Source organism: Peromyscus eremicus, chromosome 1 (assembly GCF_949786415.1).
Source record: "Peromyscus eremicus chromosome 1, PerEre_H2_v1, whole genome shotgun sequence".
NCBI classification, from domain to species: Eukaryota; Metazoa; Chordata; class Mammalia; order Rodentia; family Cricetidae; genus Peromyscus; species Peromyscus eremicus.
This window is the reverse complement of record NC_081416.1, coordinates 84,695,109-84,719,170: the sequence shown is the minus strand read 5'-3', so window position 1 is coordinate 84,719,170 and position 24,062 is coordinate 84,695,109. Positions and strand designations below refer to the sequence as shown.

The 24,062-nt window shown below is 45.7% G+C and overlaps 1 protein-coding gene across 1 annotated transcript in view; it reads left to right on the top strand.

The window, feature by feature from the left end:
• The window catches only part of Xylt1 (xylosyltransferase 1), a 204,962-nt gene that overhangs the window by 151,751 nt on the left and 29,149 nt on the right, over nucleotides 1–24,062 (top strand). The window contains exons 6-7 of the mRNA XM_059259203.1: nucleotides 10,207–10,287; nucleotides 23,310–23,526. Of these exons, the coding sequence (XP_059115186.1) occupies nucleotides 10,207–10,287; nucleotides 23,310–23,526 (298 nt within the window). The remainder of the gene's footprint in view (nucleotides 1–10,206; nucleotides 10,288–23,309; nucleotides 23,527–24,062) is intronic.

Below are 24,062 nucleotides of genomic sequence, written 5' to 3'. Positions count from 1 at the left end.
GGCTACAATTTAATTTGTTCATGATTCCAGCATCCTCGGGTCCAACTGGGCCTCTTGGTGCTGATCTCTGTCAGTCACCTTTCTATTACAGCCATCTTGAGGAAGGACTGGTGTGTTCAGAGTTCTCACTGATGGAACATCAGATAAACAGCCTCTTCAGATGGCATATGTGTGTTTAAAATGAGAAATGTGTTACTCTCAAATGCTCTGTGAACATGTAGAAGCTTGGCAAAATGATTTGCAGGTCCCTTCAAATGCAATGAGCATGTTTTAGTGGCACATCATTTTCGTAAGTAACAAAAAGGTAAATCCAATTAACAGTGATTGGGTTTTATTATCCAGGTGGCTCTCCAGACTGCTGCCTGTGTGAAGGGAGGGACTGTCCCCACAGTCTCCTTGGTATGCTTTGGGTGTGTGTTTCATGATTCCTTCAGTTGCTTGTGACTCACCTGTATCACAAGGACGTTGCTGTATCGTGACGGTGCTGTCACCCATTCCTGTCACACATGTGTGTTACAGGAAGGACCTGTCAGGAAAGAGGGTAGAACAGTTAGAAAGCTTCAAGTCAAGTAGTCCCAAAGTTGGAGTAGGCAGTTTGACTGTGAGCAGATTGTGTGCCTGGCTAAGCAGTTAGCATGCTGGCCTGCTCCTGATGGATAGCCCCCAAAGGGCAGTAAGTGGAAGAGGTAACACACAAAACTCATGTTGTGGAAAGATCTAGTGAATGCCTAGTGGGTGAGAGCCCAGTCTTGGGCAGGATGTTGTGTGAGCCTGTTCACTTTTCCTGGGTGCCCATGGTGCTGTAATTATACCTATGGCATCCAGAAACAAATACAGCACCCAGAACTTACCAAACAATTCTCCAGTATTTTCTATGCAAATGTTGATGAAATTTGTATCTGGGACTGGCTTTATTTTCTGATTCCTTTGCTTCTGCTGGTCTTCAGACAGCCTCAAACTTTCCTTTTTCTGTTCTGGAGTCCTGGGTTTCCTGATTTCCCTCTTAGGAAGAAGGTGCCATTAATGTCTGTGCTAATAACATCGGGAGCCTTGAAGAAAGAGGCTTGAAAGTGCCTCGACTTCCAATAAACCATGTAAACAGAGAGGCCTTCATCCGGTCAGGTGATGGACTACCATAGGGGAAACAGAGATGGCGGGTTTGGGTTTGAAGTGAGCTGTGGCGATTCAAACCTTGCACTGTGTCTGTGTCAACTTCTATGCAACTGTGTTCAGTAGACAGCACCCTCCAAAGGAAGCATGAGACTTTGGAAGGCGATTATTACCCTGTTTCTAAAGAAACAACTGCATTGCTGAACCTTGCCCACCAAGTGGAAAGTGGGATTGAGACGTGCTTGACTGCTGCAGGGTGCTGAGGTCTTCAGCTTCGTTCAGCCATCCCTCAGACTTCAGACAAGCCACTGCCTCATTTCCCGACAGGCTTCACTCCGTAGAAAAAGCACCTGCGTAGAAAAAGCACCTGCTGCATAGGGTTGTAATATTTGAAGAGATGAGCACTTAGCACTTGGTAAGAAAGCAAAGGAGGATGGTTCTACAAGTGTCGTTGTTATGCATATTCTCACAAGCTCCTTGAGAATTCACTATCCTAAGTCTCCCCTAGTTCTCTGTGCAGAGACAGAGAGGTGAATTCCTAGAGTGGGTAAAAACTGGGATACAAAAGTGAGGGATGGTACTCCTGGATTTCAGAGCATCTTGTCCTTCTGACAAACAAGTATGGAATGATAACGTCATGTCGATGGGGCAGACATGTGACAAGGGCGGCAGCAAGAGCTGAGCTAGTATGATGTCACTCCCCTTTGGCACTTCACAAGCATAGCAGTGAATATTTGTGAGCACCTACAGTGTGCAAGTCCTGGAGGAACTGAAGGGATCTAGACCCAAAGTTTCTTCCCCCGTGTGACTGTAGTCAGGCACCTAGGAGGTACTGTCCAAGGTGCTGCTCCTGGATCCAGATAGAAAAGCCTAGTGTTGTTACCTAACAGATAGGCACCAGCTGCCCCAGGCATGAAGGGTAGTTCTGCCCATACCCCGTACCCTGGCCTGACGAGAGGTCATTTACACCTTGTTATGAGGTGGTATGGTCCTCTAGGGTCCCTTTCATTGCTGATACTATGAGAAAGGAAGAAGCCTTGACCCCAACCTGGCCAGCCTACCCTCACTACAGGAGTGAGAAACTGATCCTTTTATGAAAAACCAAGAAGTCAGGAAGCAATGAGGGGGTGCCAACAGTGACCTATTTATCCTGTGTGTTCGTACACACACATGTTAGGGTTCATGTGTCTTTGCATGCATAGAGGCTAGAGGAGGAGGAGGAGGAGGTCAGAAATATTCCCTTATTGCTCTCTGTCTTGTTCTGTTAGTGTCTGTTAGTCTCTCCAGGATGCCCTACCCATCACTTTTACAGTTAGCATCTCTGTCCCTACATCCGTGGCAGACAGCCAGTTCTTCATTTCACTGCAATCTAAACAATGAAAAACTGAAAAGGAGTAGGGGGTTAGGAGGTGGCTCAGTGGGTAGGAGTGCTTGCTGTGAAAACATGAGGATCTGCGTTCAGATCACAGCACCCATGTAAAAAGCTAAGCATGGCCGCAAACATATCTGTATCCCCCGTGCTTACTGGGCAGAGACAGTAGGATCTCTGGGGCTTGCTGGCTGCCAGTGTAGATGGAAAATATCAAGCTGCAGGTTCAGTGAGAGACCCTGTCTCAAAGGAATAAGACAGAGAGCGATAAGGGAATATTTCTGACCTCCTCCTCCTCCTCCTCCTCTAGCCTCTATGCATGCAGAGACACATGAACCCTAACATGTGTGTGTACAAACACACAGAATAAATAGGTCACTGTTGGCACCCCCTCATTGCTTCCTGACTTCTTGGTTTTTCATAAAAGGATCAGCTTCTCACTCCTGTAGTGTGTGCCTTCTTCCTCCAGCTTATACACACACAAACCTTTGGTGGAGCCTTTGTGTTTGGAGTAAAAACTCATTTTCATTTACCAAGAACCACCCAATCTTAGAATTAGAATGTCATATCCTGGGACTCCATTAGCCAGAGCAGTTGGATCTTTTGTTGACAGCCACAACTGCTAGGTTTGCTTGGGATGCATGTAGATGAGTGATCATTGTGTTTTCAAGTGTAACTTTTCAAAAAATCACAGATGTGGTATATCAGATCAGAATGTTATTCAACCCTCCAAAAGGAAAGAAATTCCAACACACACTTCAGCATAGATGAAACTCAGCAGGCTGTTTGCACAAAGAAATTCTCTATAGTTCAACATCTATAAAATAGTGAGTTGTCAAAACTATAAAAAACAAAAGAAAATTATAATTCCTAGAGACTGAGAAAGAGGGAGAAGGGAGTTGATTTTGCAGGACAGAAAGAGTGCTGAAGGTGGGCAGTGCTGGTGGTCTATACAACAGTGTAACTGTATTCATTACAACTGTGCTGTATACCCCCCAAATAGTAAAGCTGGCAAGATTTGTGTTATTTATGTCATCTTGGCACAATAAAAAATATGAAAACATCAAGTGCTGTGAATATTGTTGCTTAGGATGAAACTAAAATGATGTCTGAGTTAAATGGGCAGGACAGGGGAGATAGCTCAATGGTACAGCTCTAGCCTAGTCTGCAACAAACACACACACTAAATGTGGATATAAAGAAATGATGGATGATATACCATACTAGAGCTAGACATTGAAACAGTACTGCCCATTCAGAGCTCAGAATAAAGATGCCTCCAACTCTTGCATCTTCAACTTACCCCTCTTCACACATACACCCATCCTACACCTGGCATGTACATTTCTGCCACACAATGGCCAGTCCACTGCAGTCCAAACCCTGTGGGATCTACATTCTCTGGGCAGTGCCATGGTGTTTAATCCCATCACCCATAGATGTCCTGCATGTGTATCACCCTAGCTTTAATCTCCAGCCTAACCCTGATGCTGTAGGTGCCTCTTGGAGTCCCTTTCAGCATCCAGCTTTGGGAAAGTGGTTTGGGATGAGAACAGTGGTTGGAAGGACATGCAGCTGTATCTATTCTGGACCCCTTCCCAGTAGAGACTGAGCAGATTCTGTCTTCTCACCTGTCAATCACTGTCAGCACACCAGCCTTGCTTGACTCTGACTCTGTAGATACAGAGTACCTTTTTTTCAGGAACCTGGGATTCTGGCTGCTGAGGGAATGTCAGAGCTGTTGCCCTCAACATATATGTCTCTGTATTCAGAATTGTGGCCATGAAAATGGTGTCATGTCCTCTAGGAGACATCTCCTAACTCTTACACCCATGGAGAGATGAGGACAAATTCCTTCAAAGGCTTATTTCCTACTCTGTGCTCTGCAGGATATTCTATGGATCTTAAGCACAGAAAGCCTTCCAACTCGGAGTCAAGTTGGGTCCTTTCATTGCTTTCCTTGGATCAAAATGTCTTAAGTGTCTGATGTTTGAGATGGCAGTGATACTATTAAATGACAGCTAACATTTGTCAAAGACTTACCCTGTGCCGGGTGCTATTACAGAGGTCTTACATGCATGGTTCTTTTTAATACTTCCAATGCCTGAGCTTTATGCCTTAAAGAGATGAAAGGAACTCCCTCTAAGCATAGGCATCCAGAGGGCCCTCAGGGACCAGAGAGTGGAAAGAAGAGAAGAGTCACTGCTTCTCCTACACAGCAGAGCAGAGCTTCTCAAACTGACAAAGGTGTAGGTATCACGTGGAAACCTTAAGAAGTCAAACTGATCTCAAGCCAGGGATGTGGCTCAGTGGGTCAAGTGCTTGCTGCACAGGCACCTGGGCCTGAGCTCAATCCCCAGCAGTTGTGGTGGTACATGTTTGTAATCTTGGCACTGTGAAAATGAAGGCAGGCAGATCTCTGGGGCTCACTGGCCAAGACAGTCTACTCCCTGTCCGATGACAGACCCTGTCCCCCAAACACAAAACAAAACAAATAAAAGCAAGATGGACAGTGCCAAAGAAGTGACACCTGAGGCTGACCTCTGACCTCCACACAAAGAAAAAAGAAGTCAAGTTTATCTCAGTAGGTCTTAGATGAGGCCTGAGATACAGTGATGTTTTTTTTTTTCTCTTTCTTAAAGAGTGTACAGTGCCTGTGGGGGCCAGAAAGGGGGGTCCTATCTTGTAGCTGGAAGTTTTTCTGTGTCCCAGCCAACCAGCGGTCAGGACAAATCTCTCCCACTCATGTCCTCCAAGTAAACACACAGAGGCTTAATATTATTTATAACTGCTCGGCCGTTAGCTCAGGCTTATTACTGACTAGCTCTTACACTTAAATTAATCCATAATTCTTATCTATGTTTAACCATGTGGCTTGGTACCTTTTCTGTTCTGCCTTCACATCTTGCTTCCTCTGTGTCTGGCTGGTGACTCCTGACTCAGCCTTCCTCTTCCCAGCATTCTCTTTATCTGCTTACCGTGCCTATAGTTCCTTCCTGGCTACTGGTCAATCAGCTTTTTATTTATCAACCAATCAGAGCAACACATATTCACAGCATGCAGAACAACATCCCACAGCACTGTCCCTTGGAACTGAAGTTATAGATGGTTGTGAGCCACCATGAAGGTGCTGGAAACTGAACCCCATCCTCTGCAAGAGCAGCCAGTGCTCATAACCGCTGAGCTATCTCTCCAGCCCCAGGTGCAGTGTTTCTCATAATGGCCTCTAACTTGAAGACCAGGCTGCAAGTGGAGCCCCTTACTGCACCTGTAGTTTTTTCTTCCACTCCTGAGATGGAATTCACCCATCCTCCCACTCATTCACTGCCTGTATTTTGCAGAGTGGGTTATTTATCAAGAGCACCAGCTGTAACATCAGAACCAGGTCCCAAGCCTGGTTCTGCACTTTCCTTCATGACCTAATGTCTCTGAGTCTAGCCATCCAGCGTGTCAGATGAGAGTGAAACTCACTGTATGGCATCTTCGTAAATACCAAATGAGGTAAAAACACAGCCAAGCATATGCCCTGAAGCTAGATCATGGTGCATGGCCAATGATGGTCACAGTCTGAGGCCTTATTTTATGACTCTCTTATTTATGCATTCATTTCTGATTCCCATGTGGTCACCAATAAGCTGGCTTCAGCATTTACTTACATGTCACATATTGAAACAGGTATTTCCATGGCCCTAGTAGTTGCAGCAATGGGCACCAGCAATCAACAAGAGATAGACTGGCCTCTGAATAACTTGTGATCATGTTAGCAGAAGGTGGAACTGGCTACACAGGTCCCAAGGATGAGCAATGGGAGTGGCATAGAGAAAGACTGTTCTATAAAAGTGTGTGTGTGTGTGTGTGTGTGTGTGTGTGTGTGTGTGTGTGTGTACAAGCCAGCAAGACTGGAATGGGGTAAAATGTCAGCATATCACAAGCTGTTCATTATCTGGAGTGAACTAAATATGTAGGCAATTATTGACAGGAGCCTGAAAGGAGCAATCGGGAGAATTGGTCCCCAGCCAAATCCCATCTCCTTTTTGAGCAGGAGCAGGGATTGGTTGACCAGAGTTCGAGCAGGCATTTTACAGAGAGGGGGCAGGCAGGGAGCTACAGGGTTCCCTAGCCAGATGGAGTAAGCAGTAGTCCCCCTCACCCCACCCATCCAGCCAATCCGGCAAGCTCACTCATCAAACACATAGGGCTTTGCTTTGAAAGGGGGCTTTATGCACAAGTTCCAGCCTGGAAAACCCCTGCCTGACCACTCTCCCCCTAAGTTGTCATCTTTTGAGATGATTTCATGTGGAAGCACTGCTAAGTAAATTCGCTAAATGCCTATTCATTCCCATCAGATGGGGACCCGGTGAAGCGGGAAATGTGAAAATGGCCCTAGATCCAGCCCTGAAAGATGCTTTCTGGGGTTGCCAAATGGAGCCACAGCAGGCTGACCCTGGGAGGCCTGAGACTTCCCAGAGGGGGCTCCTGGAGCTTGGCCTCAGCCCCTTCAGTCCTCCCACCTAAGCTTCCCAAGAGGCCCTGTTTATTATTCCTGCTGCTGGAGACCCATTCAGAGGTTAACTTGTCCTTTTATTCATCAGAGCGACAATAATGAACTGTCGCAGAGTGTGGCAAAGGGTTTGGTAAATAAGAGTGGCTGAGGCGAGGAAATGTAGTGGGCCTCTGGATGGCTGGAAAAGAGGTTTCTTTATAAGGACATTGCATTACTGCTTACCCCAGCAGCAACTTGGAGGCCCTTTTTAGCATCAGGCCACAGGAACCTTAGAACCTTGGCCACCTTGGTTGTCACTGTCCAGACACATGAAGGCTGACCTTTTGGGTCTACCCCTAGGAGTCACCTCTGTGTGCATCAGGAGAGCTCTGCATCCTGTATACGATAGACTTTTACCAGGCTGCAGATGCAGGAGGCTCTTCAGGCATCTGCCACCCAAGTAAGAGGCTGGGACATTGATCATACTTATTTTCACCTCAGTATCTCTTAACTGCTCTGTTCCATCCTTTCCACTCAACTGGATTTATGAGTTGGTCAACATACACCATCCAATGAGTGGATGAGGGCTCAGAGTGGCTATTCGACAGAGTGACAGATAGAGGGAATGAGGGCTGAGGGTAGAACAGACGAAGTAAATGAAGTTTCTGTCCCGCCATCAACTCCCAAATACCTGGCAGCTGCTTCCCACATAATTGACTGGGAGGATTAATATTGCTTATAAATGCTCAGCTGATAGCTCAGGCTTATTACTAACTAGCTCTTACACTTAAATTAACCCATACTTCTTATCTATGTTAAGCCACATGGCTTGGTACCTTTTCTCAGTGTGACATTCTCATCTTGCGTCCTCTACTTCTGGCTGGTGACTCCCAACTCCACCTTTCCTCTTCCCAGAATTCTCCTAGCCTGGTCACCCCACCTATAGTTCCTGCCTGGCTACTGGCCAATCGGCATTTTATTAAACTAATTCGAGTGACAAATCTTTCAGTGTACAAGAGCATTATCCCAGAGCAAGACCAGGCAGCTGAGAGGTAGAAAGAGCAGAGCAGTGTGCATTGAATGTGCATGTACTGTGTGCCCTTAAATATACCCATTCTCCTGATGAAAATGCATGGTGAACCTATGGTGTGCTCAGTGTGTTTAAATCTAAGCAGCCAGGAGGAAAAGAGTTGACAGAGGGCAACTGTTCAGAGAGTCTGGTGGCTTGTTTATCCTTTACACATGGCATGTGGCAGTGCAACTGGAACTCACTTCCAGATCCTTTTCTTTCTGGAGCTTGGGCATTGCTTTGTAAGACACTGCCCTGCTTTTCTTCATTCCAGCATTAGGGTTAGGGAGGTGGCACAGTAGAAAAAGCATGTGTTACTCAAGCATGAGGACCTGAGTTTAAAACTCCAGCATCCAGAGAAAGGCAGAAGCAGCGGTGAGCATCTGTAACCCCAGCATTCTGACTGTGAGATGGCAGACAGAAGCAGGCAACTCCCTAGAAGCTCGCAGGCCAGCCAGACTGGTGTGTGTAGTGGTGAACTAGAGACCCTGACTCAAACAAGGTGGAAGGTGGGGGTTCCAAGATTGTCCTCTGACCTCCATACACAGGCCATGGCACATGTGTGCTTGCACTAACATTCACAGGCACATACAGAGAAGTGACACACCCCAACACATACACCACACACACACACACATACAAAGAGTCCAACCCCATTGTGTTCCCATAGAGCCTCTTTCTTCCCACCTCACCCAATCCAGAAGAGTGGTTAGCCCCTGCCCTCTAAGAAGCACTCCTCCCAAGCAGAGCAGCCTGGTGACAGAGGAGCTGTCACATCAGGACCGTTTACCTGTTTGGTTTTGTTCAGTGGAAGAGGCGACTGCATCTCTGGCAGATGGAGACCTGTGTGACTGCCTTTTAAAATACTGTCACAGCTGTATGCACAAGCTGATTAGCTGTGACGGCACTGTGAACGCCAAGATTGATGGTGATAAATTTGGGATAACAATGCTGGGAACAATGTCATCCATTTGCACGGCGCTTCATATTTTTTAAAGCTCTCTCAATCCACAGCCCAGTGGTTATCGAGCACTTGGATTCATTCACTGCTCACTGTGCACCAAAGGAGTTGGTACTCAATCAGCTCATCTTGATTCCTTCATTCCTTCTTCATCATTCATTCATTCACCAGACATTAGTGTAGGTCCTACTGTGTGCCAAGAATGACTCTCTCCTTGTGGACCTTATATTGTAAGGTAACCAAGAGAGTGCTTTCATATGGTGATAGAATAGTCAAATCAACATTGTGATGTGATAAAGGTGGGGTGGAGGAGGCAGGGGCTACTTTAGGTGGAGCGGCCAAAAAAAAAAAAAACCTATCTGAATAAAAAACATTTGAAAAACCTAAATGATAAGAGCAGGCTAGAAATTAAGAGATATAGGACGAAATGGCCCAGGCACAGTAAGTGCAAAGGCCCTGAGGCTGATCTGTATATGACATTAGGTATACTGATGGCTATTGTTGGCCACGCCCAATGCTGAGCATAGATACCAAAGCATGTAAGACACAATTCTATCCTCAGATTTCCTTGCACAGTGGAGTATGTGGGAGAGAGATACACAAACAGCCTGTGCTGGTTAGCTGTAACTGTCAACTTGACAAAACCTAGGATCACCTGGGAAGACAGTTGTAATGAAAGATTGTTTATATTGGGTTGGCCTGTGTCATATCTGAGGATGGGCAGAGTCGGAATAATTGATGTGGGAAGACCCAGCCCACTGTGTATGTCACCGTTCACTGGGTGGGTGAGGGGAGGACCTGACCTGTATAATCGTGGAGAAACCTGGCTGAGCATGACAATCAGTCAAGACAGTGAATGAGCATGCATTCACTCTTCTCTGCTCTTGAATATGGGTGTGGTGTGTCCAGCCGTCTCAAGCTGTTGCTTGCAGTGAGGGACGATAACCAGGAATTTTAAACTAAAATAAACCCTTTCTCTCCATAAATTTCCCCTTTCTGGGATGTTACAACACAATAGCCAGAATGAAATTAGAAGACAGCCTGTTCTCACATAATGTGGCAGGCCCAGGCACAGTACCTATCTAGAGGCTGTGCAGTGTGGTCAGAACAGGAAAACAGTGAAATCTGTTTCCTAGGACTAAGAAGGGAGGCAAGGCCCAACACTCCCATGCTCTACAGAGGACCCTGACTTTCTCTCCTGTTTGTTTCCATAGGACAAATGATCAGCTGGTGGCATTTCTCTCCCGATACCGAGATATGAATTTCCTGAAGTCACATGGCCGGGACAATGCAAGGTAATGCACTGGGCACCATAGGAATGGGAAGCTGTCATGGGGGCCTTTCTTCTGGATTTATTTTACACAACCAGAGGAAAGTCACCTGTGTGAGAGCTCAAGGGTCCCTCTTGTTGGCCAAGGACAGAGAAGCAGATGCTTCTCGCAGGCTCAAAGCTTTTCTCCCAAGAAATCTTTTGAATTTATTCCTGTATGTGGATGCTTGCATGAGTGTTTGGGTACACATGTGTATGCAGGTGCATGTGCACCTGTGTATGTATATGTATGGGGGTGCACATGTGTATGCAGGTGCACACGCACCTGTCTACATATATGTATGGAATGCACACATATATGCAGGTGCATATGCACCTGTGTGTGTGTGCACATGTGGAAGCCAGAAGACAACTCCAAGCATCATACCTCAGGTACTATTCACCATTTTATTTTTGAGACAGACTCTCTCACATGGGTTCTGGGGATCAAACTCAGATTCTCATGCTTACACAGCAAACACTTTATCAGCTGCACCATCCCCCTGCGCCCAGCCCACATAGAACCTTCTACATCTTTGTTTTCCCAAGGAATTTTATGAGTTCATTTTTATTCTGGTAATCCTAGGAGCTGAGTAGTCATGGTTAATTCTCATATTGTTGAGAGGCAGACTGAGGACTGCATCTAAATCATGGCCCCCCATCATTTAATCCTTGTGCCTGTCACTCGAGAGCTACTTACCTCATGCCAGCCACATGCCAGGCACTGCTCCAGCAGTCAACAAGAGCATCTTCAGACCCTTAAAGGATTTACTTTCCAGATGAAAGACTCATGATAGCATGAAGTTAAATCCAGAGGTCCAACCTTCCAGTCTGTGTCTTCCATACTTCCTCCCACTGCTGGTATGGATAGAGACTGGAGGGATTCAGAACCCCCACCTCTCCCACTCAGAGTAAGCAGGGTCAAAAACTAGGAGCTTGACTTGATGAGATGGCTCAGTCTGTAAAGTACTTACTTGTGTAGCTTAACCTCTCTGAGGCCATTCCTTTACCAGTAGAGTGAAACAGCAACCGTCCTGTATGTGTAGGATTAAATGAGATGTTGCCTGTGATGAGGAGGAGGAGGAGGATAATGATGACGTCATTGCCGTGGCAAGCATAAAAACCAAAGTCCTACTGGTAGGAATGTATCTCAGCTCTCTGTCCTGCATGTATGAGCACACCCTGTATGACCCAGGTACACCAGTGGTGGGCATATAGTGCCTACAGGGCTCAGAGCAGCAGGACATGTTCCTAACACCTGTCTCTCAAACCATAAAGCCCAAGTATCTCAGATCAAAATTGTTTACATGTTCCTATATTCACTCTTTACATCCCCAGCTGGCACTCTCTCATTTACATGAATTAAGGACAATATATTTTTAGTATTAATTTAGTAACAAAATGAATTAATGTACCATTGCCTAAAACTTACTTTTCTTTGTTAGTCAATTCTTCCCCTGATGTGTGAACTAGGCTTCCCACAGCCCATCCCCCATTGCCTCTACCCAGTGGGCAGGGATGTTCCCTCACAAGTGCTGTGGCACAAAGAATTCTTTGTCAGTTAGTGACATAAGCCCGTTTCAGGCTAACTTGTGGATGAGGAGAGTTACTGGAACAAGTTACACTAACTTCGGGTATGGCTGAATTGAGCAGCTCAAACGACAGCACCAAGCCTTGATGATTCCATTTTCTTGAGTGTTGACTTGGTTTTCTAGCTTTAGATTGTGGCCACTAACAACTCACTCACTGATTTTATCTCGCAAGCAAGGAAGATGAGATACAGAGAAATGTTGGACTCGCAGAATTAGGGCAGGGCTAGGATTCGAGGCCTACTGAGTATGTCCAAAGAGGCCAATCCAACTTTCCCAAGGGTGTTACCTCCCTGTGTGCCAGCCCTGCTTTGCTCCAGTGTACCAAGTGATTTGTTTTTTAATTATCAGTTCTTTGAGAATTCTGCACAGTGTGTGTCTTGAGTTACTATTGCTATGATGAAACACCATGACCAAAGTAACTTGGGGAGGAAAGGGTTTATTTGGCTTATGCTTCCACATTACTGTTCATCATCTAAGGCTGTTGGGACAGGAACTAAACAGGGCAGGAACATGGAGTTAAGAGCTGACTCAGAGGCCATGGAGGGGTGCTGCTTGCTGCCTTGCTTATCATGGCTTGCTTAGCCTGCTTTCTTACAGCACCCAGGGCCACCAGCCCAGAGATAGCACCACTCACAATGGGCTGGGCCCGCCCCCATCAATCACTCATTAAGAAAATGCTCTACAGGTTTACCTACGGCCTGATCTTATGGAAGTATTTTCTCAATTAAGGTTCCCTCCTTTCAAATGACTCTAGCCTGTGTCAAATTGACATTAAAAACCAGCCTGCACAGTGTGTTTGATTGTATTCGTCCTCTTTTCCAACTCCTCCCAGGCCCATCCTCTTCCCTACACACCCTACTTTGAACCCTTTTTATTTTTATTCTAAAACAGAAATATTTAAAACCATCAAAACCAACTTGTAAAGCCCATGTAGCCTTGGCACTGTGGCCTTCCACTGGAGCATGGTCAACTCACCAGGAACCGTGTTCTCCCCCTCCCTCCTCCAGCAGCTATCAGTTGCCAGGAGTTTCTTAGCTAGAAGTAGGACTCCATGCCCACCTCCCCTCTCCATGCTGGGATTTGGTCTGACTTGCACTCGCACGGGTCTTGTGCATGCCGGCACAACTGCTGTAAGGTCATGTTGCTGCCCCCGTGTCCAGGAGACAGTGTTTCCTTATGGTCTTCCCTGCCTCTGGCTCCAACAGTCTTTCTGTCCCCTCTTCAGCAACTGTCCCTGAGCCTGGGGAGAAGGTCTCATTTAATACTTTGTCGTCTCGTTTTCTTCACCGTGTCCAGTTGTGTGTCTCTGTTAGTTGCCATTGACTTCGACTAGAAGCTTCTCAGATGAGGGTTGAGATGTGCATTGTTTATGGGTATAACCATCAGTCATCAGGAGTAGGTTTAATAGGTCCTTTTAACAGAATAATAGTAGTAGAGTCTCCCCCAGGCCTTATGACCTTGTAACCATACGGTTCGTGGCCTGATAATGTGCTGAGGTGATCCGGAGGCAGCTACTCGGCTTAACTGAGCCTCAGTGTTCTTCCCTTTGCAGAACAATAGAGTCGGATGAGCTAGTCTCCAAAGTCCCATTCCACTCTGGCATGGCTTGTCTCTAGAGTGACTCTTGTAAGAGCAGGCGACAAAAGCAGGGAGCTTGAGAGGCAGCAAGATGCGAGGAACAAAAGCAAGCGGTGGGATGCAGCACAGGTTGCAGGGTACCTCGGTTTTTATTTCTATACAGAGCCTAACAGCCACCCTGACCCCTCTGTGCCTGTCTCCAGCTCTTAGCAGCTAATTTTGACTTTCAGCTCCCACTGTGAGGAGATGGCATAAAAGCAAACTTGTATTTTAATAGCTGCCAAATTGGTCCTGACTGTTCTTGTAATTAAATGAACAGTAGTGCTGTGTTCCCTATTTCCCCTACTTTTTATCCAAAAAATATAAGTGGCCAACGGGGTGACTGATGTATGGTGCACTCATCATTTCCTAGGGAGCATCAGCAGGGCCGAAGCTTGAGCCCTGAATAATGGAAATGTCTCTGGGAGCTCCTTGCTTCTGCTCAGATGCAGTCCGCCAGAGTCTCGGGGGGTATGTGGGGACGGGGAAGTAGAAAAGATAAGCCAGCTCCCTCCAATACAATAGTTTCTTGTGGGATGTTTTCTGCTCTGTGCAAAAACCAAGAGCCTGGTGTTTGGGAAGGGATATAATGTAAACAGTAAGGCAAAAATGCTGGTATCAAAATGTCATCTCTGCTACATCCCAGCTGTGTATCCAGCACTTAGCTCCAAATGGCCCTTGCCTCTGTGTATAGCAGGCAAATAGCAACAGGGTGAATTGGCTCACAAACTACAAGGAAGGCGCCAAGCTGGATACTTTGAATATGTTACCTCATTCCAACCTCTCTTGATAGATGCTCTCCCATTGGAGAGAAGTGTGCAGCTGAGGACTAGACAATCACCTTGTCTTACCCCATCCTCCAAGGTCCTAAGGCTTGATGCTGAAAGAGCTCCAGCATAAAAAGTTAGGCATCCAGGCAGGCAGTGGTGGCGCACGCCTTTAATCCCAGCACTTGGGAGGCAGAGCCAGGTGGAGCTCTGTGAGTTCGAGGCCAGCCTGGTCTACAGAGCAAGATCCAGGACAGGCACCAAAACTACACAGAGAAACCCTGTCTCAAAAAAAAAGTTAGCCATCCAGACTCTGAAGTCAGAAGACCAGAAGTCACCTCCCACTCTCAGTACTCACTATGTGAGACGATCCGTAAACCACATCAATTATCTGTTTATCTGCTCCCTGGTCTGTAAAACTGGAGTGGCAAGAATAACGTCAACCCTGTAGAATTTGCTAGAATGTACTGAGTTTGCCAGGCACGATGGTGCAGGCCTGTGATACCAGCTACTTAGAAGGCTGAGGAAGGAAGATTGCAAGTTCAAGGCCAGTCTGGGAGACTTAGTGAAACCTCCTCAAAGTAAGTTTTTAAAGGAACTGTATGTGGCCAGTGAGACACTCAGTGAGTTACAGTGCTTGGCCATAAAAGCCTGATGATCTGAGCTTGACCCCAAAACCCAGGTAAGGGTTGGGGGAGAGAACCAACTCCACAGAGCTATACTCTGTTCTCCACATGCACATCTTGGCCCATGGAGACACACGCACGCACGCGCGTGTGCACACACACACACACACACACACAGGGAGGGGAGGGGAGAGACAGACTTAGAGACAGAGTGACAGAGAGACCTAGAGGAGGAGATATTATTTTTTTTAAATGGCTGATGGTTCATTGGGTAAAGATATTTGTTGCCAAGCTTGACCACCTGAATTCAATCCCCAGTCACCACATGGTAGAAGGAAAGAACCAATTTCTGCAAGTTTTTCTCTGACCTCCACATGTGTGCTATGGTATGTGAACACATATGTATGTGCATACATACATACATACACAAATGAAATAAATAAGTACATGTAAAAATATTTAGTGCTCCGTGGCAGAGCACTTGGGAGCACATATAAGGCCTTGAGTTCCCTTTCCAGTACTGCAGAAACAACGAAGGAGGTAAATTAATACAGTCTCTTGGAACAGCTGCTTTGAGTAGGGAGCAAATGATGATGATGATGGAGAGGCATCTCAGAAGTGACAGACCTGCAACTTCAACTCTCAGGGAAGCTTCTGGAGTCTTCCCAGTGTCAGGTTGAGACTGGGAGAGGATCCAGCTCCAGATTGGAAGCAGCACAGGCAGCTCCCCGTTCTTCTCCTGTCTGGTCTCCACCTGCTGCCGGCAGCTTTCCCACATGGAGTACCAGAATGACTCAGAGCAGCATCAGGTACTTCCCTTCTCTGACACTGAATTAATTCTCCAGCTCAAATCCCATTGGATGTGTAAACAGGCAACTGATTAACCTAAAGTTGGCAAGTCCACAGGGAGCCTGGCCAGGAGCCTCCTCCTGGTAGATCTGCTGTCAGGAGGTCCTTTGGTACCATCTTGCTTCTGCAGAGATGGGCTCCCTCCCCTGGTTGACACACAGCACTCTAATGAAAACACATAATTAATATTGCATTTCCAGTAGAGAAAGCAGATCACATTTCTACTTTCCTTCCCATACACCTGACTTGGTCATTTATCACACTCATGATGCCCTATGAGTTTCAGGGGCCATGTCACCTTAGAATTTTGTGTTATGCCCACGCTCATCCCCCACCCCCTGCACAGGACTTTTCATACATCCCCTCCCATTACTCTGTTGTGCACCTTTCTGGTTTTTCATGAAAATGTGAATACTCAGAAAATAGCCTAAAAAGAAGAAAACACATTCCCAGAATCACTGAGGAGTAGAATAGGATTTTCTTTTCTTTTCTTTTTCTTTCCTTTTTTTTTTTTTTTTGCATTTCTTTCTACATCCAAAACAGTCTAGAAATGACAGGCATCACTCTGATAATGAAAATAGAAAGCAGCAGACACGCTGCTTTTAAAAATACATGAAGGGGCTGGAAAGGAGCCTCCTAATTGTTAAGTGAAGTGTTTGCCACAGAAGCATGAGGGCCTGAATTTGGATCCCCAGCACCTGTGTAGATAAATCTGGATGAAGTAGCCTCCACTGGCCATGACAGTGCTGGGGGAGGGGAGCATGTGGGGACAAGAGGATCCTTGTGCTCATCAGCCAGACAGTCTTCAAGTCAGTAAGCTTCAAGTTCAGTGAAAACCCTGTTCAAAAATAAGGTCAAAGAAGATCCCAGACATCAAGTATGGACTGCATGCATATGCACATGTGCACACACACACACACACACACACACACACACACACACACACACCACATTTGCATCCATGTGCAAACAAACAGTACATGGACTATATAAAACTCAAGGCCTTCAGTGAGCCTTTGGCTTCTAGGAGGGACAAGCAGATTCCTGGCCTTAAAGACTGGACTAACACAGAGTTCTGGAATCTGTAGGTCTCAGAATTCAAGCCACTGGTTCTGCATTTCCTCTTGGGCATCTTTCTCTTCTCTCTTTGAGCAGCAAGCCATGTTGGTTTTCCCTGCACAGTGTAGAGTGGCAGCTATCTCTGGCCGTCTTCACCAGTTAAAATTCCTTAGCAGCTTTTTGCCCTTGCCCTTGATTTTCCCTGCACAACAAACACATAAAGTAAAATCGCATATTTGTGAATTGCATTTTTCTCTCTACTTGTTCATTAAAATGGTGTTATGATCTCGTGGCTTAGGGTATGGAATCCAGAGGATGACAGTTAAGGTTGATTTCTCATTCTTGCCACTAACCAGCCATGTGTATGCTTGCTCCCCCCCACACACCCAGTCTATCTGCCTCTCTCCTAGAAAAGACTGCATGAAAGTATGTACTGAGTGCATGGATCAGGCCTAGAATGTCGTGTGTACTCAGCAAATGCTGGCTCTCACTACCTACTTTGTTCTCTGCCTTTAGATCAGAGAGAAGGACAGAGATGGTGTTCTCAATCCCAGTCTCAGTATAGAGATCAGGGTCTGGAAGATATCAAAAAATGCTCTCCAGGGCTGATAAAAATCGTGGCTGTCCCAAGCCCTTTAGTTCCCTGTACCAGTGTCTGCTGGAGTCTGCCTGGATCAGAACCTAGTGCTAACTCCTGACTTAAGATAGCAGGAAGGGTTTGTATTGGTAGACCTTGGGCACAATTAGAAGGATGGGTATGACACCTATCACCTCCACCATCACAACCATTGAAATGAAATAACTTCACAAACTGGGGTTCCAATTAGGGATTGTGGGCGCTATCCTTGGTGCTGAAGCATCATCTCTTTCCAGCATGGGGGTTTCTTTTCAGCTCCTGACATACACTGCATGCCTTTTTACTAAATCCCAGAAAATAATAAAAGAGATAAACATTGAAAAGATCTATTTGTATGAAGGAAAACTTCAACACCACAAATGTCTTATGGAGTGCTGACTATATGTCCAGCACTGCATTAAGCCCTCCCCCACACTACCTTTTTTAAGCCTTCAGACTAACTCTTAGGGGTAGGCATTGCTTCAGTGACTCTTTTATGCCTGAGATATTGAAGCATCACATGATTAAGGAAATGTGGGGTTAGTTCCATATATAGACCTTAGACCAAGGAGCCTGGCTTCATGGCTCCCCTACATCATATGGCTGTAATGTGTGAGCATGTCAGATGACTGAATGATTGCAGAGTTTGTGGGCTATCATGCTTTGTTTTATGGCTTTATTTGTTCTATTTTTATTTATTTGCTTATTTGTATGTGTGAAGATATATGTGTGGATATGCAGGTGTGTGTGTGTGTGTGTGTGTGTGTGTTCATGTGGAGGCCAGAGGTCAACCTTTGATATTTCAAGAATCATCTACCTTGTTTTCTGATGTAGCACTTCATTGGCCTAGAGTTCACTGGTTAGGCTGGGCTGGCATCCATAGAGCCAAGGGATCCACCTGACCTGCCTCTGCCTCTGAGCACTAGAGTTACAAGTATGCACCACCACACTTGGCTTATTACATGGGTTCTGGAGATCAAACTTGGGTTCTCATTTTTTTTACACAAGCACTTGACCAGCTAAACCATGGCTCAACCCTGGGCCTTATGTTTTAAGTAAAATGTCTGGTTTGTGTTTTTCTAAAGGGGTTCCATGACAGGATGCTTGCCATGGAGAACATGGAGCAGATTGGTTTGTCCAGGAATGTGACTCTGGGACATCATTCATCTTCTCTGGGTCTCAGTTGCTTTTCTCTTTGTTTGTTTTGTTCAGCTGTAGAATTGGTTATCTTAGTGAACTGCTAAGGCTTCTTTGAACACACTGAGGACCCTAAGGGACAGCCTCCATCCTTGTAGAACTCACAAGAAAGTCCTGAGTTATAACCCCATACTTGGTGGTTATGCCAAGATGGCAGCCAGGGAATGAGCAGAATGGAGAAACTACTTTAGCTCTTGATAATATTGTGGAGCCCTTCTTCACTGACCTCTTCTTCCCTGGGGGCAGCTGGACCCTGTGACTTAATCAAGACCTTCCATGTGACTTAGGTTCCTTCTCAGCTGTTAGAATTTGGTCCCTTGATTCCTAATGGAGCCTATTTAGCTAAGACTTGGTCCTATATTGTAAGTAAAAATAACTTTGAGAGGCAAGCCATGCATTTCTCAAAACCCAGGAAGTAAAACTGAATGCAAGTGCTTCCGTATGAAATTCAAGAAGACCACTCTGAAAGTGTAAGTGAGGACCCCCAGAAAACCTTTTAAAGCAAAATGAGACTCTTACTCCCAGACACCATCTTTTTGAAACAGTGAAAATGCTTAAAGCCTTTGTTTTTACTCCTTTGGGAGGGGCCCTGGTGAATTGAAGCAATGAAGAAAGACAGAAATCTTGAGAGCTTGCCTTGGAGTCAAGCTCAAGACCCCTAGCTCTGTGACTTTGGAGAAGTTACTTAACCTGTCTTGTTTTTGTTTTGTTTGAGGCAAGTTATTGCTGTGTAGCTCCAGCTGGCCTGGTACTCACTATATAGCCCAAGCTGCCCTCAAGTTTAAGGCAAGCCTCCTGCCTCACTTTCCCAAGTGCTGGGGTGACCAAGCCTGGCTGAAATGACTCAGCCTTTCAGAGAGTCCGTTCCTCTAACACCTCTGTTGCATGTCAGATGTGTTAGAGGAACTGGGTGGGTACCTAGTTGTGTCATTTCTGTGACTTCCTGATTGTCTAATCGTTATGCTCCAGCCTTTTCTGTTGTTCATTAATCCCTTGAGTAAACATTTACTGAGTACCTGGTATATGGAATGCATTATTCTAGGGATATGGGAGAGAACCAGGAGACAAACATCTCTGCCATCTCAAGACTTACACCTCATGAGCAGAAACAGATGACAAACTAAATAAGAACCTTGCACATGAGAAAGAAGATGCATTGGTTAACAATAAAGCAAGAAAAGAAGTCAAGATGCTAGGGATAGGAAAAGGGTGTCACCATATGGAAGAATTGATTGATGATTGCCCTCATTCATTGCTTGGGTAACTAGTGCTTGCTAAATGCTTTGCAAGGCCCTTGCAGAACATCTGATACAGAAGGCTGTTAGAACTCCTTTTGTGGGTTCATGGAGTCATGCTGAACTAGGATCAGTACCTGGGTCTTCATAGTGCCTGTGTTGCTTTGGCGCCACCTGTTGCCCAGATTCCCCAAGGTAACCATGGCAATGAGAAATAAAACTGAGAGGATGGAGAGGACATCCTTGATCCCCTTCTGCATATTGTTAGTTCCATAGATGCAAACTAGTGCTCAGCCCTCATGGAAGAGAACCAGGAGCTATAAAAAGAGGGTGTCTTTAGACTTACCTTGTCTTCTAACGTCACCTTTTATGTTTTGTCATGGTGAATGCACAGAACAGAGTAAATGAAAATTTTTTAAAAAATAAATATTGGCTCAAAGAATTGACTCTGCTCTCCTGGTTGATAACCAGACTCTGGTTTGCTACCATCTTCTTCTAAGACAAAACAAAGTCCTCAGTAGCCCCTGTGGTGTCAGAAACTTTTCTCAGGAATGGGCTCTCTTTATTTACTCATACTTAACCGAAGCACATATTTGCAGCTTATCCTGTTTGGAAAAGCAGTAAATGTGGAACCCACTTCCCCAAAGTCATGAACATTTCATTTTGGAAATGACTTATACATGAATATTGCATTTGAGTATTATAACCTGGGACATCACATTAAAATTACAAGAAGATGCTTCTAGCCCACGATGGAATGTGGGGTTTAAATGCTGCTCCATGGAAGGAGGGATTTGCTAGTCACCTCACCGATGGGTTCTTTTTCACTTTCTCTCTCTGCTAGTATGGTTTCCATATGAATTTTCACATAAGTTATCTGTTTAGCATGGTCCTGTGCAGCCCCTGTACATTATTGTATGATGACTAGACTCAAGACAGGAGTTGATATTTCAAAGCCCAAGACTTCCTGTCACACTCCAGTTTTGTTTCTGTGGAAGTGGTAGCGTGTTTATAATGAACAGCTCCTACTGAACTTCCCAAGGAGAAGGAGACTTTATGAATGAACTCACCAGGAAAAGAATAAAACCAGGGATACTGGACACCCAAGTCTTCTGGATATCTGGGTGTTCTGGTGGATTCTGTCAATATGAGTCCTCTGTGTGTTTTTGGGAAAGTGGCCAGCCTAGCATGGAGCAGGACTATTGCAGGGGTGAGGCCACCCTCACATGGAGCAGGACTGCTGCAGGGGTGAGGCCAGCCTAGCATGGAGCAGGACTGCTGCAGAGGTGAGGCCAGCCTAGCATGGAGCAGGACTGCTGCAGGGGTGAGGCCAGCCTAGCATGGAACAGGACTACTGCAGGAGTGAGGCCAGCCTGGCATGGAGCAGTACTGCTGCAGGGGTGAGGCCAGCCTAGCATGGGGCAGGACTGCTCTAGGGGTGACAGGAGAAGATTCACACAGAGGGCTGCTAATCAGAGCTTCAGAGATTCAGATTCCTGAACCAGTGCATGGCTCAGAAGGCTGGAACAGCAGAAGGACAGAAGGATCCCTGGATTGGGAGCTTTCTGGACTGCAGACTCCCCATGGACACCTAGTTTAATCAGAGCAAGGATTCTCTTTCCTTCTGCTTGACTCCCATGAGCACCTAGAACCGTGCCTAACACACACTAGGTGTTCAATAAAGTCTGGCTGTGAGTGAACTGCAAGTTCAAGAAGAAAGCTTGCTTATAGTTCTGCCTACACTCCTAACACACCCACTTCCTTAGATCTCATGTAAGGAGCTTTGAATTTCCTAGCTGCAGAGAGAGAGAGACAGAGAGACAGAGAGAGAGAGAGAGAGAGAGAGAGAGAGAGAGAGAGAGAGAGAGAGAGAGACAGAGAGACAGAGAGAGACAGACAGAGAGAGACAGACAGACAGACAGACAGACATAGAAAATGACAGAAACACAGAAACAGTGACAGAGAAGAAATGCTACTTCTGTCCCATCTGCCCTGCATAGTCCTAAAGGAGATGAGAGGGAGAAAGGGAGGGAGAGAGAAACAGACAGACAGACAGACAGACAGACAGACAGACAGAATGTGTTTTCTACTATGAAAGACAGGGGCATCAGTTTTGTGTTTGGATGAGAAGAGCTCAAATGGACTTTTCACTTTTTTCCACCAAATGCAACCTGAGATCATGTAAGTATCAAGCCATAGCAATACCAGTGGTCACTGAATTAAGCACAGACTGGAATTACAAGCTCTCATATCACATTATAGTTTGTATAGATGCCTCAAAGCATAATTTATGCCCACCGCTTCCACAAAAATACTTAATAGATGTGCCAGGATGCCACCACATCTCGTCATTTAATGTGCTAATGAAATACCCAAAAGATCATAATTTGTTATTTTTTCAAAATATTTTATTAAACCCATGTATAATGTGTGAATTGAGAAACAGGTATGAACAGGGACTGCAGCTTGGTGGTGGAGTACCTGCCAAGCATGCTCAGGCCCTGGGTTTGAACTTTAGTGCTGAAAAAAGAACAATACACATTAATACTAACATGTCATGGTTTTGTTGTGGTGTTTATAGCAGAACTATGAGCAAGGTTTCTTCCTGAACTTTCAGTTTCTTCACAACAAGCCTTTATTGAACACTTATCACATGCTAAGCATGGCTCTAGGTGCTTGTGGGGATCAAGAAGGAAGGATTTTCACTCTAACAAGCTCGGTATCCATGTGGAGCTTAAAGCCCAGAAGGTTCCAAACATGCACTCATGCTGGAATCTAAATCTGATGCGTGTGCATGTGTGTGTGTGTGTGTGTTTGTGTGTGTATGTGTGTATCAACCCCAAGCTAGCCTCAGAGCTCAGCACATAGTCAAAGACAACCTTAAATTTATGTTCCTCCTGCCTCCACCTCTTGAGTGCTGAGATGATTTCATCATGCCAGGCAGATTCAAATGATACTGGAGATTGAACCATGGCTTCATGCATGCTGTCTATGCAGGCATTTCTACCAACTGAGTTATGTCAGTGTGAGTGTACGTGTGAGAGTGTGCATGTGAGTGTGAGTGAGTGAGCATGGAAAGGAATTTCATAGCACTGTCCTAAGATGAGGGCCCACGAGCTGCATTCATCACACTGTCACAGCAGCCACTAAAAGGCTGTTGGGAGAGATTTCTAGAAAAGTTAAGGGGAGATCGAATTTGGGTGGCTGGCTACACTAGATTCTCTGGGATCCAGTGGTTCTTCCATCCAATAGGGCAATGGTAATTCCTGCCCCATAAGTGTTGTGTCCTCCCTCATTCCAGAGGAATAAGCAGTGGGCTCATCACGAAATCCTGGCTCCAACGAGCACACAGAAAATACTCAATAAATGCCCTGACTATCATGATGGTGTCTTTGGGCTCTGGGAAAACCTCTCTTTCCCAGGTACTCAAGGTCAACTTGTTTTGCCCAGGTTCATTCGGAAACAGGGCCTGGACCGTCTTTTCCTGGAGTGTGATGCACACATGTGGCGCCTGGGGGATCGGCGGATCCCAGAGGGCATTGCTGTGGACGGTGGCTCTGACTGGTTCCTGCTTAACCGGAAGTTTGTGGAATATGTGGCATTCTCTACGGATGACCTGGTGACAAAGATGAAGCAGTTTTACTCTTACACCCTCCTTCCTGCTGAGGTGAGTACCAGGAAAGATCCCAGGTCGGGGGACAGGGACAGGGGCTATGTGTAGCCTTAGCATAGAGTGAACGTTTGGCAGTGTGAGCCTGGCTCCACAGGACTATCCTGTAAATCACCAGACAAGGCTGGAGAACCACATTGATCCCAGCAGATCCTGACCTTATAGCAAGAACTGTGGTGCACATACAATGTCAGGGATGCTACCAACATGGTCTCTCCATGCAAAGTACAGAAAGCAGCCCTAGTCAAGGCACTCAGCCCCCATTTGTAATAGAAAAAAATCCAATATTCTGAATTTTCTAGAAAAAGATGTTATTGCTATTTTGCAGCAAAAAAAAAAAAGTATTAAAATTGCAAGCCCTCTGATTGTTGACGACACTCTTTGCAATTGTGCAGTGCATGCTAACAGTTCCAGGACATGGCCACATCAACTTTTAATACATCCTCCAGTCATCAATCATGCAGTAAAGTAATAACCATTTTCAGCACCAGTAATCCCTTTTATCATTTGAATACAGTTCTGTCATTCCTGTC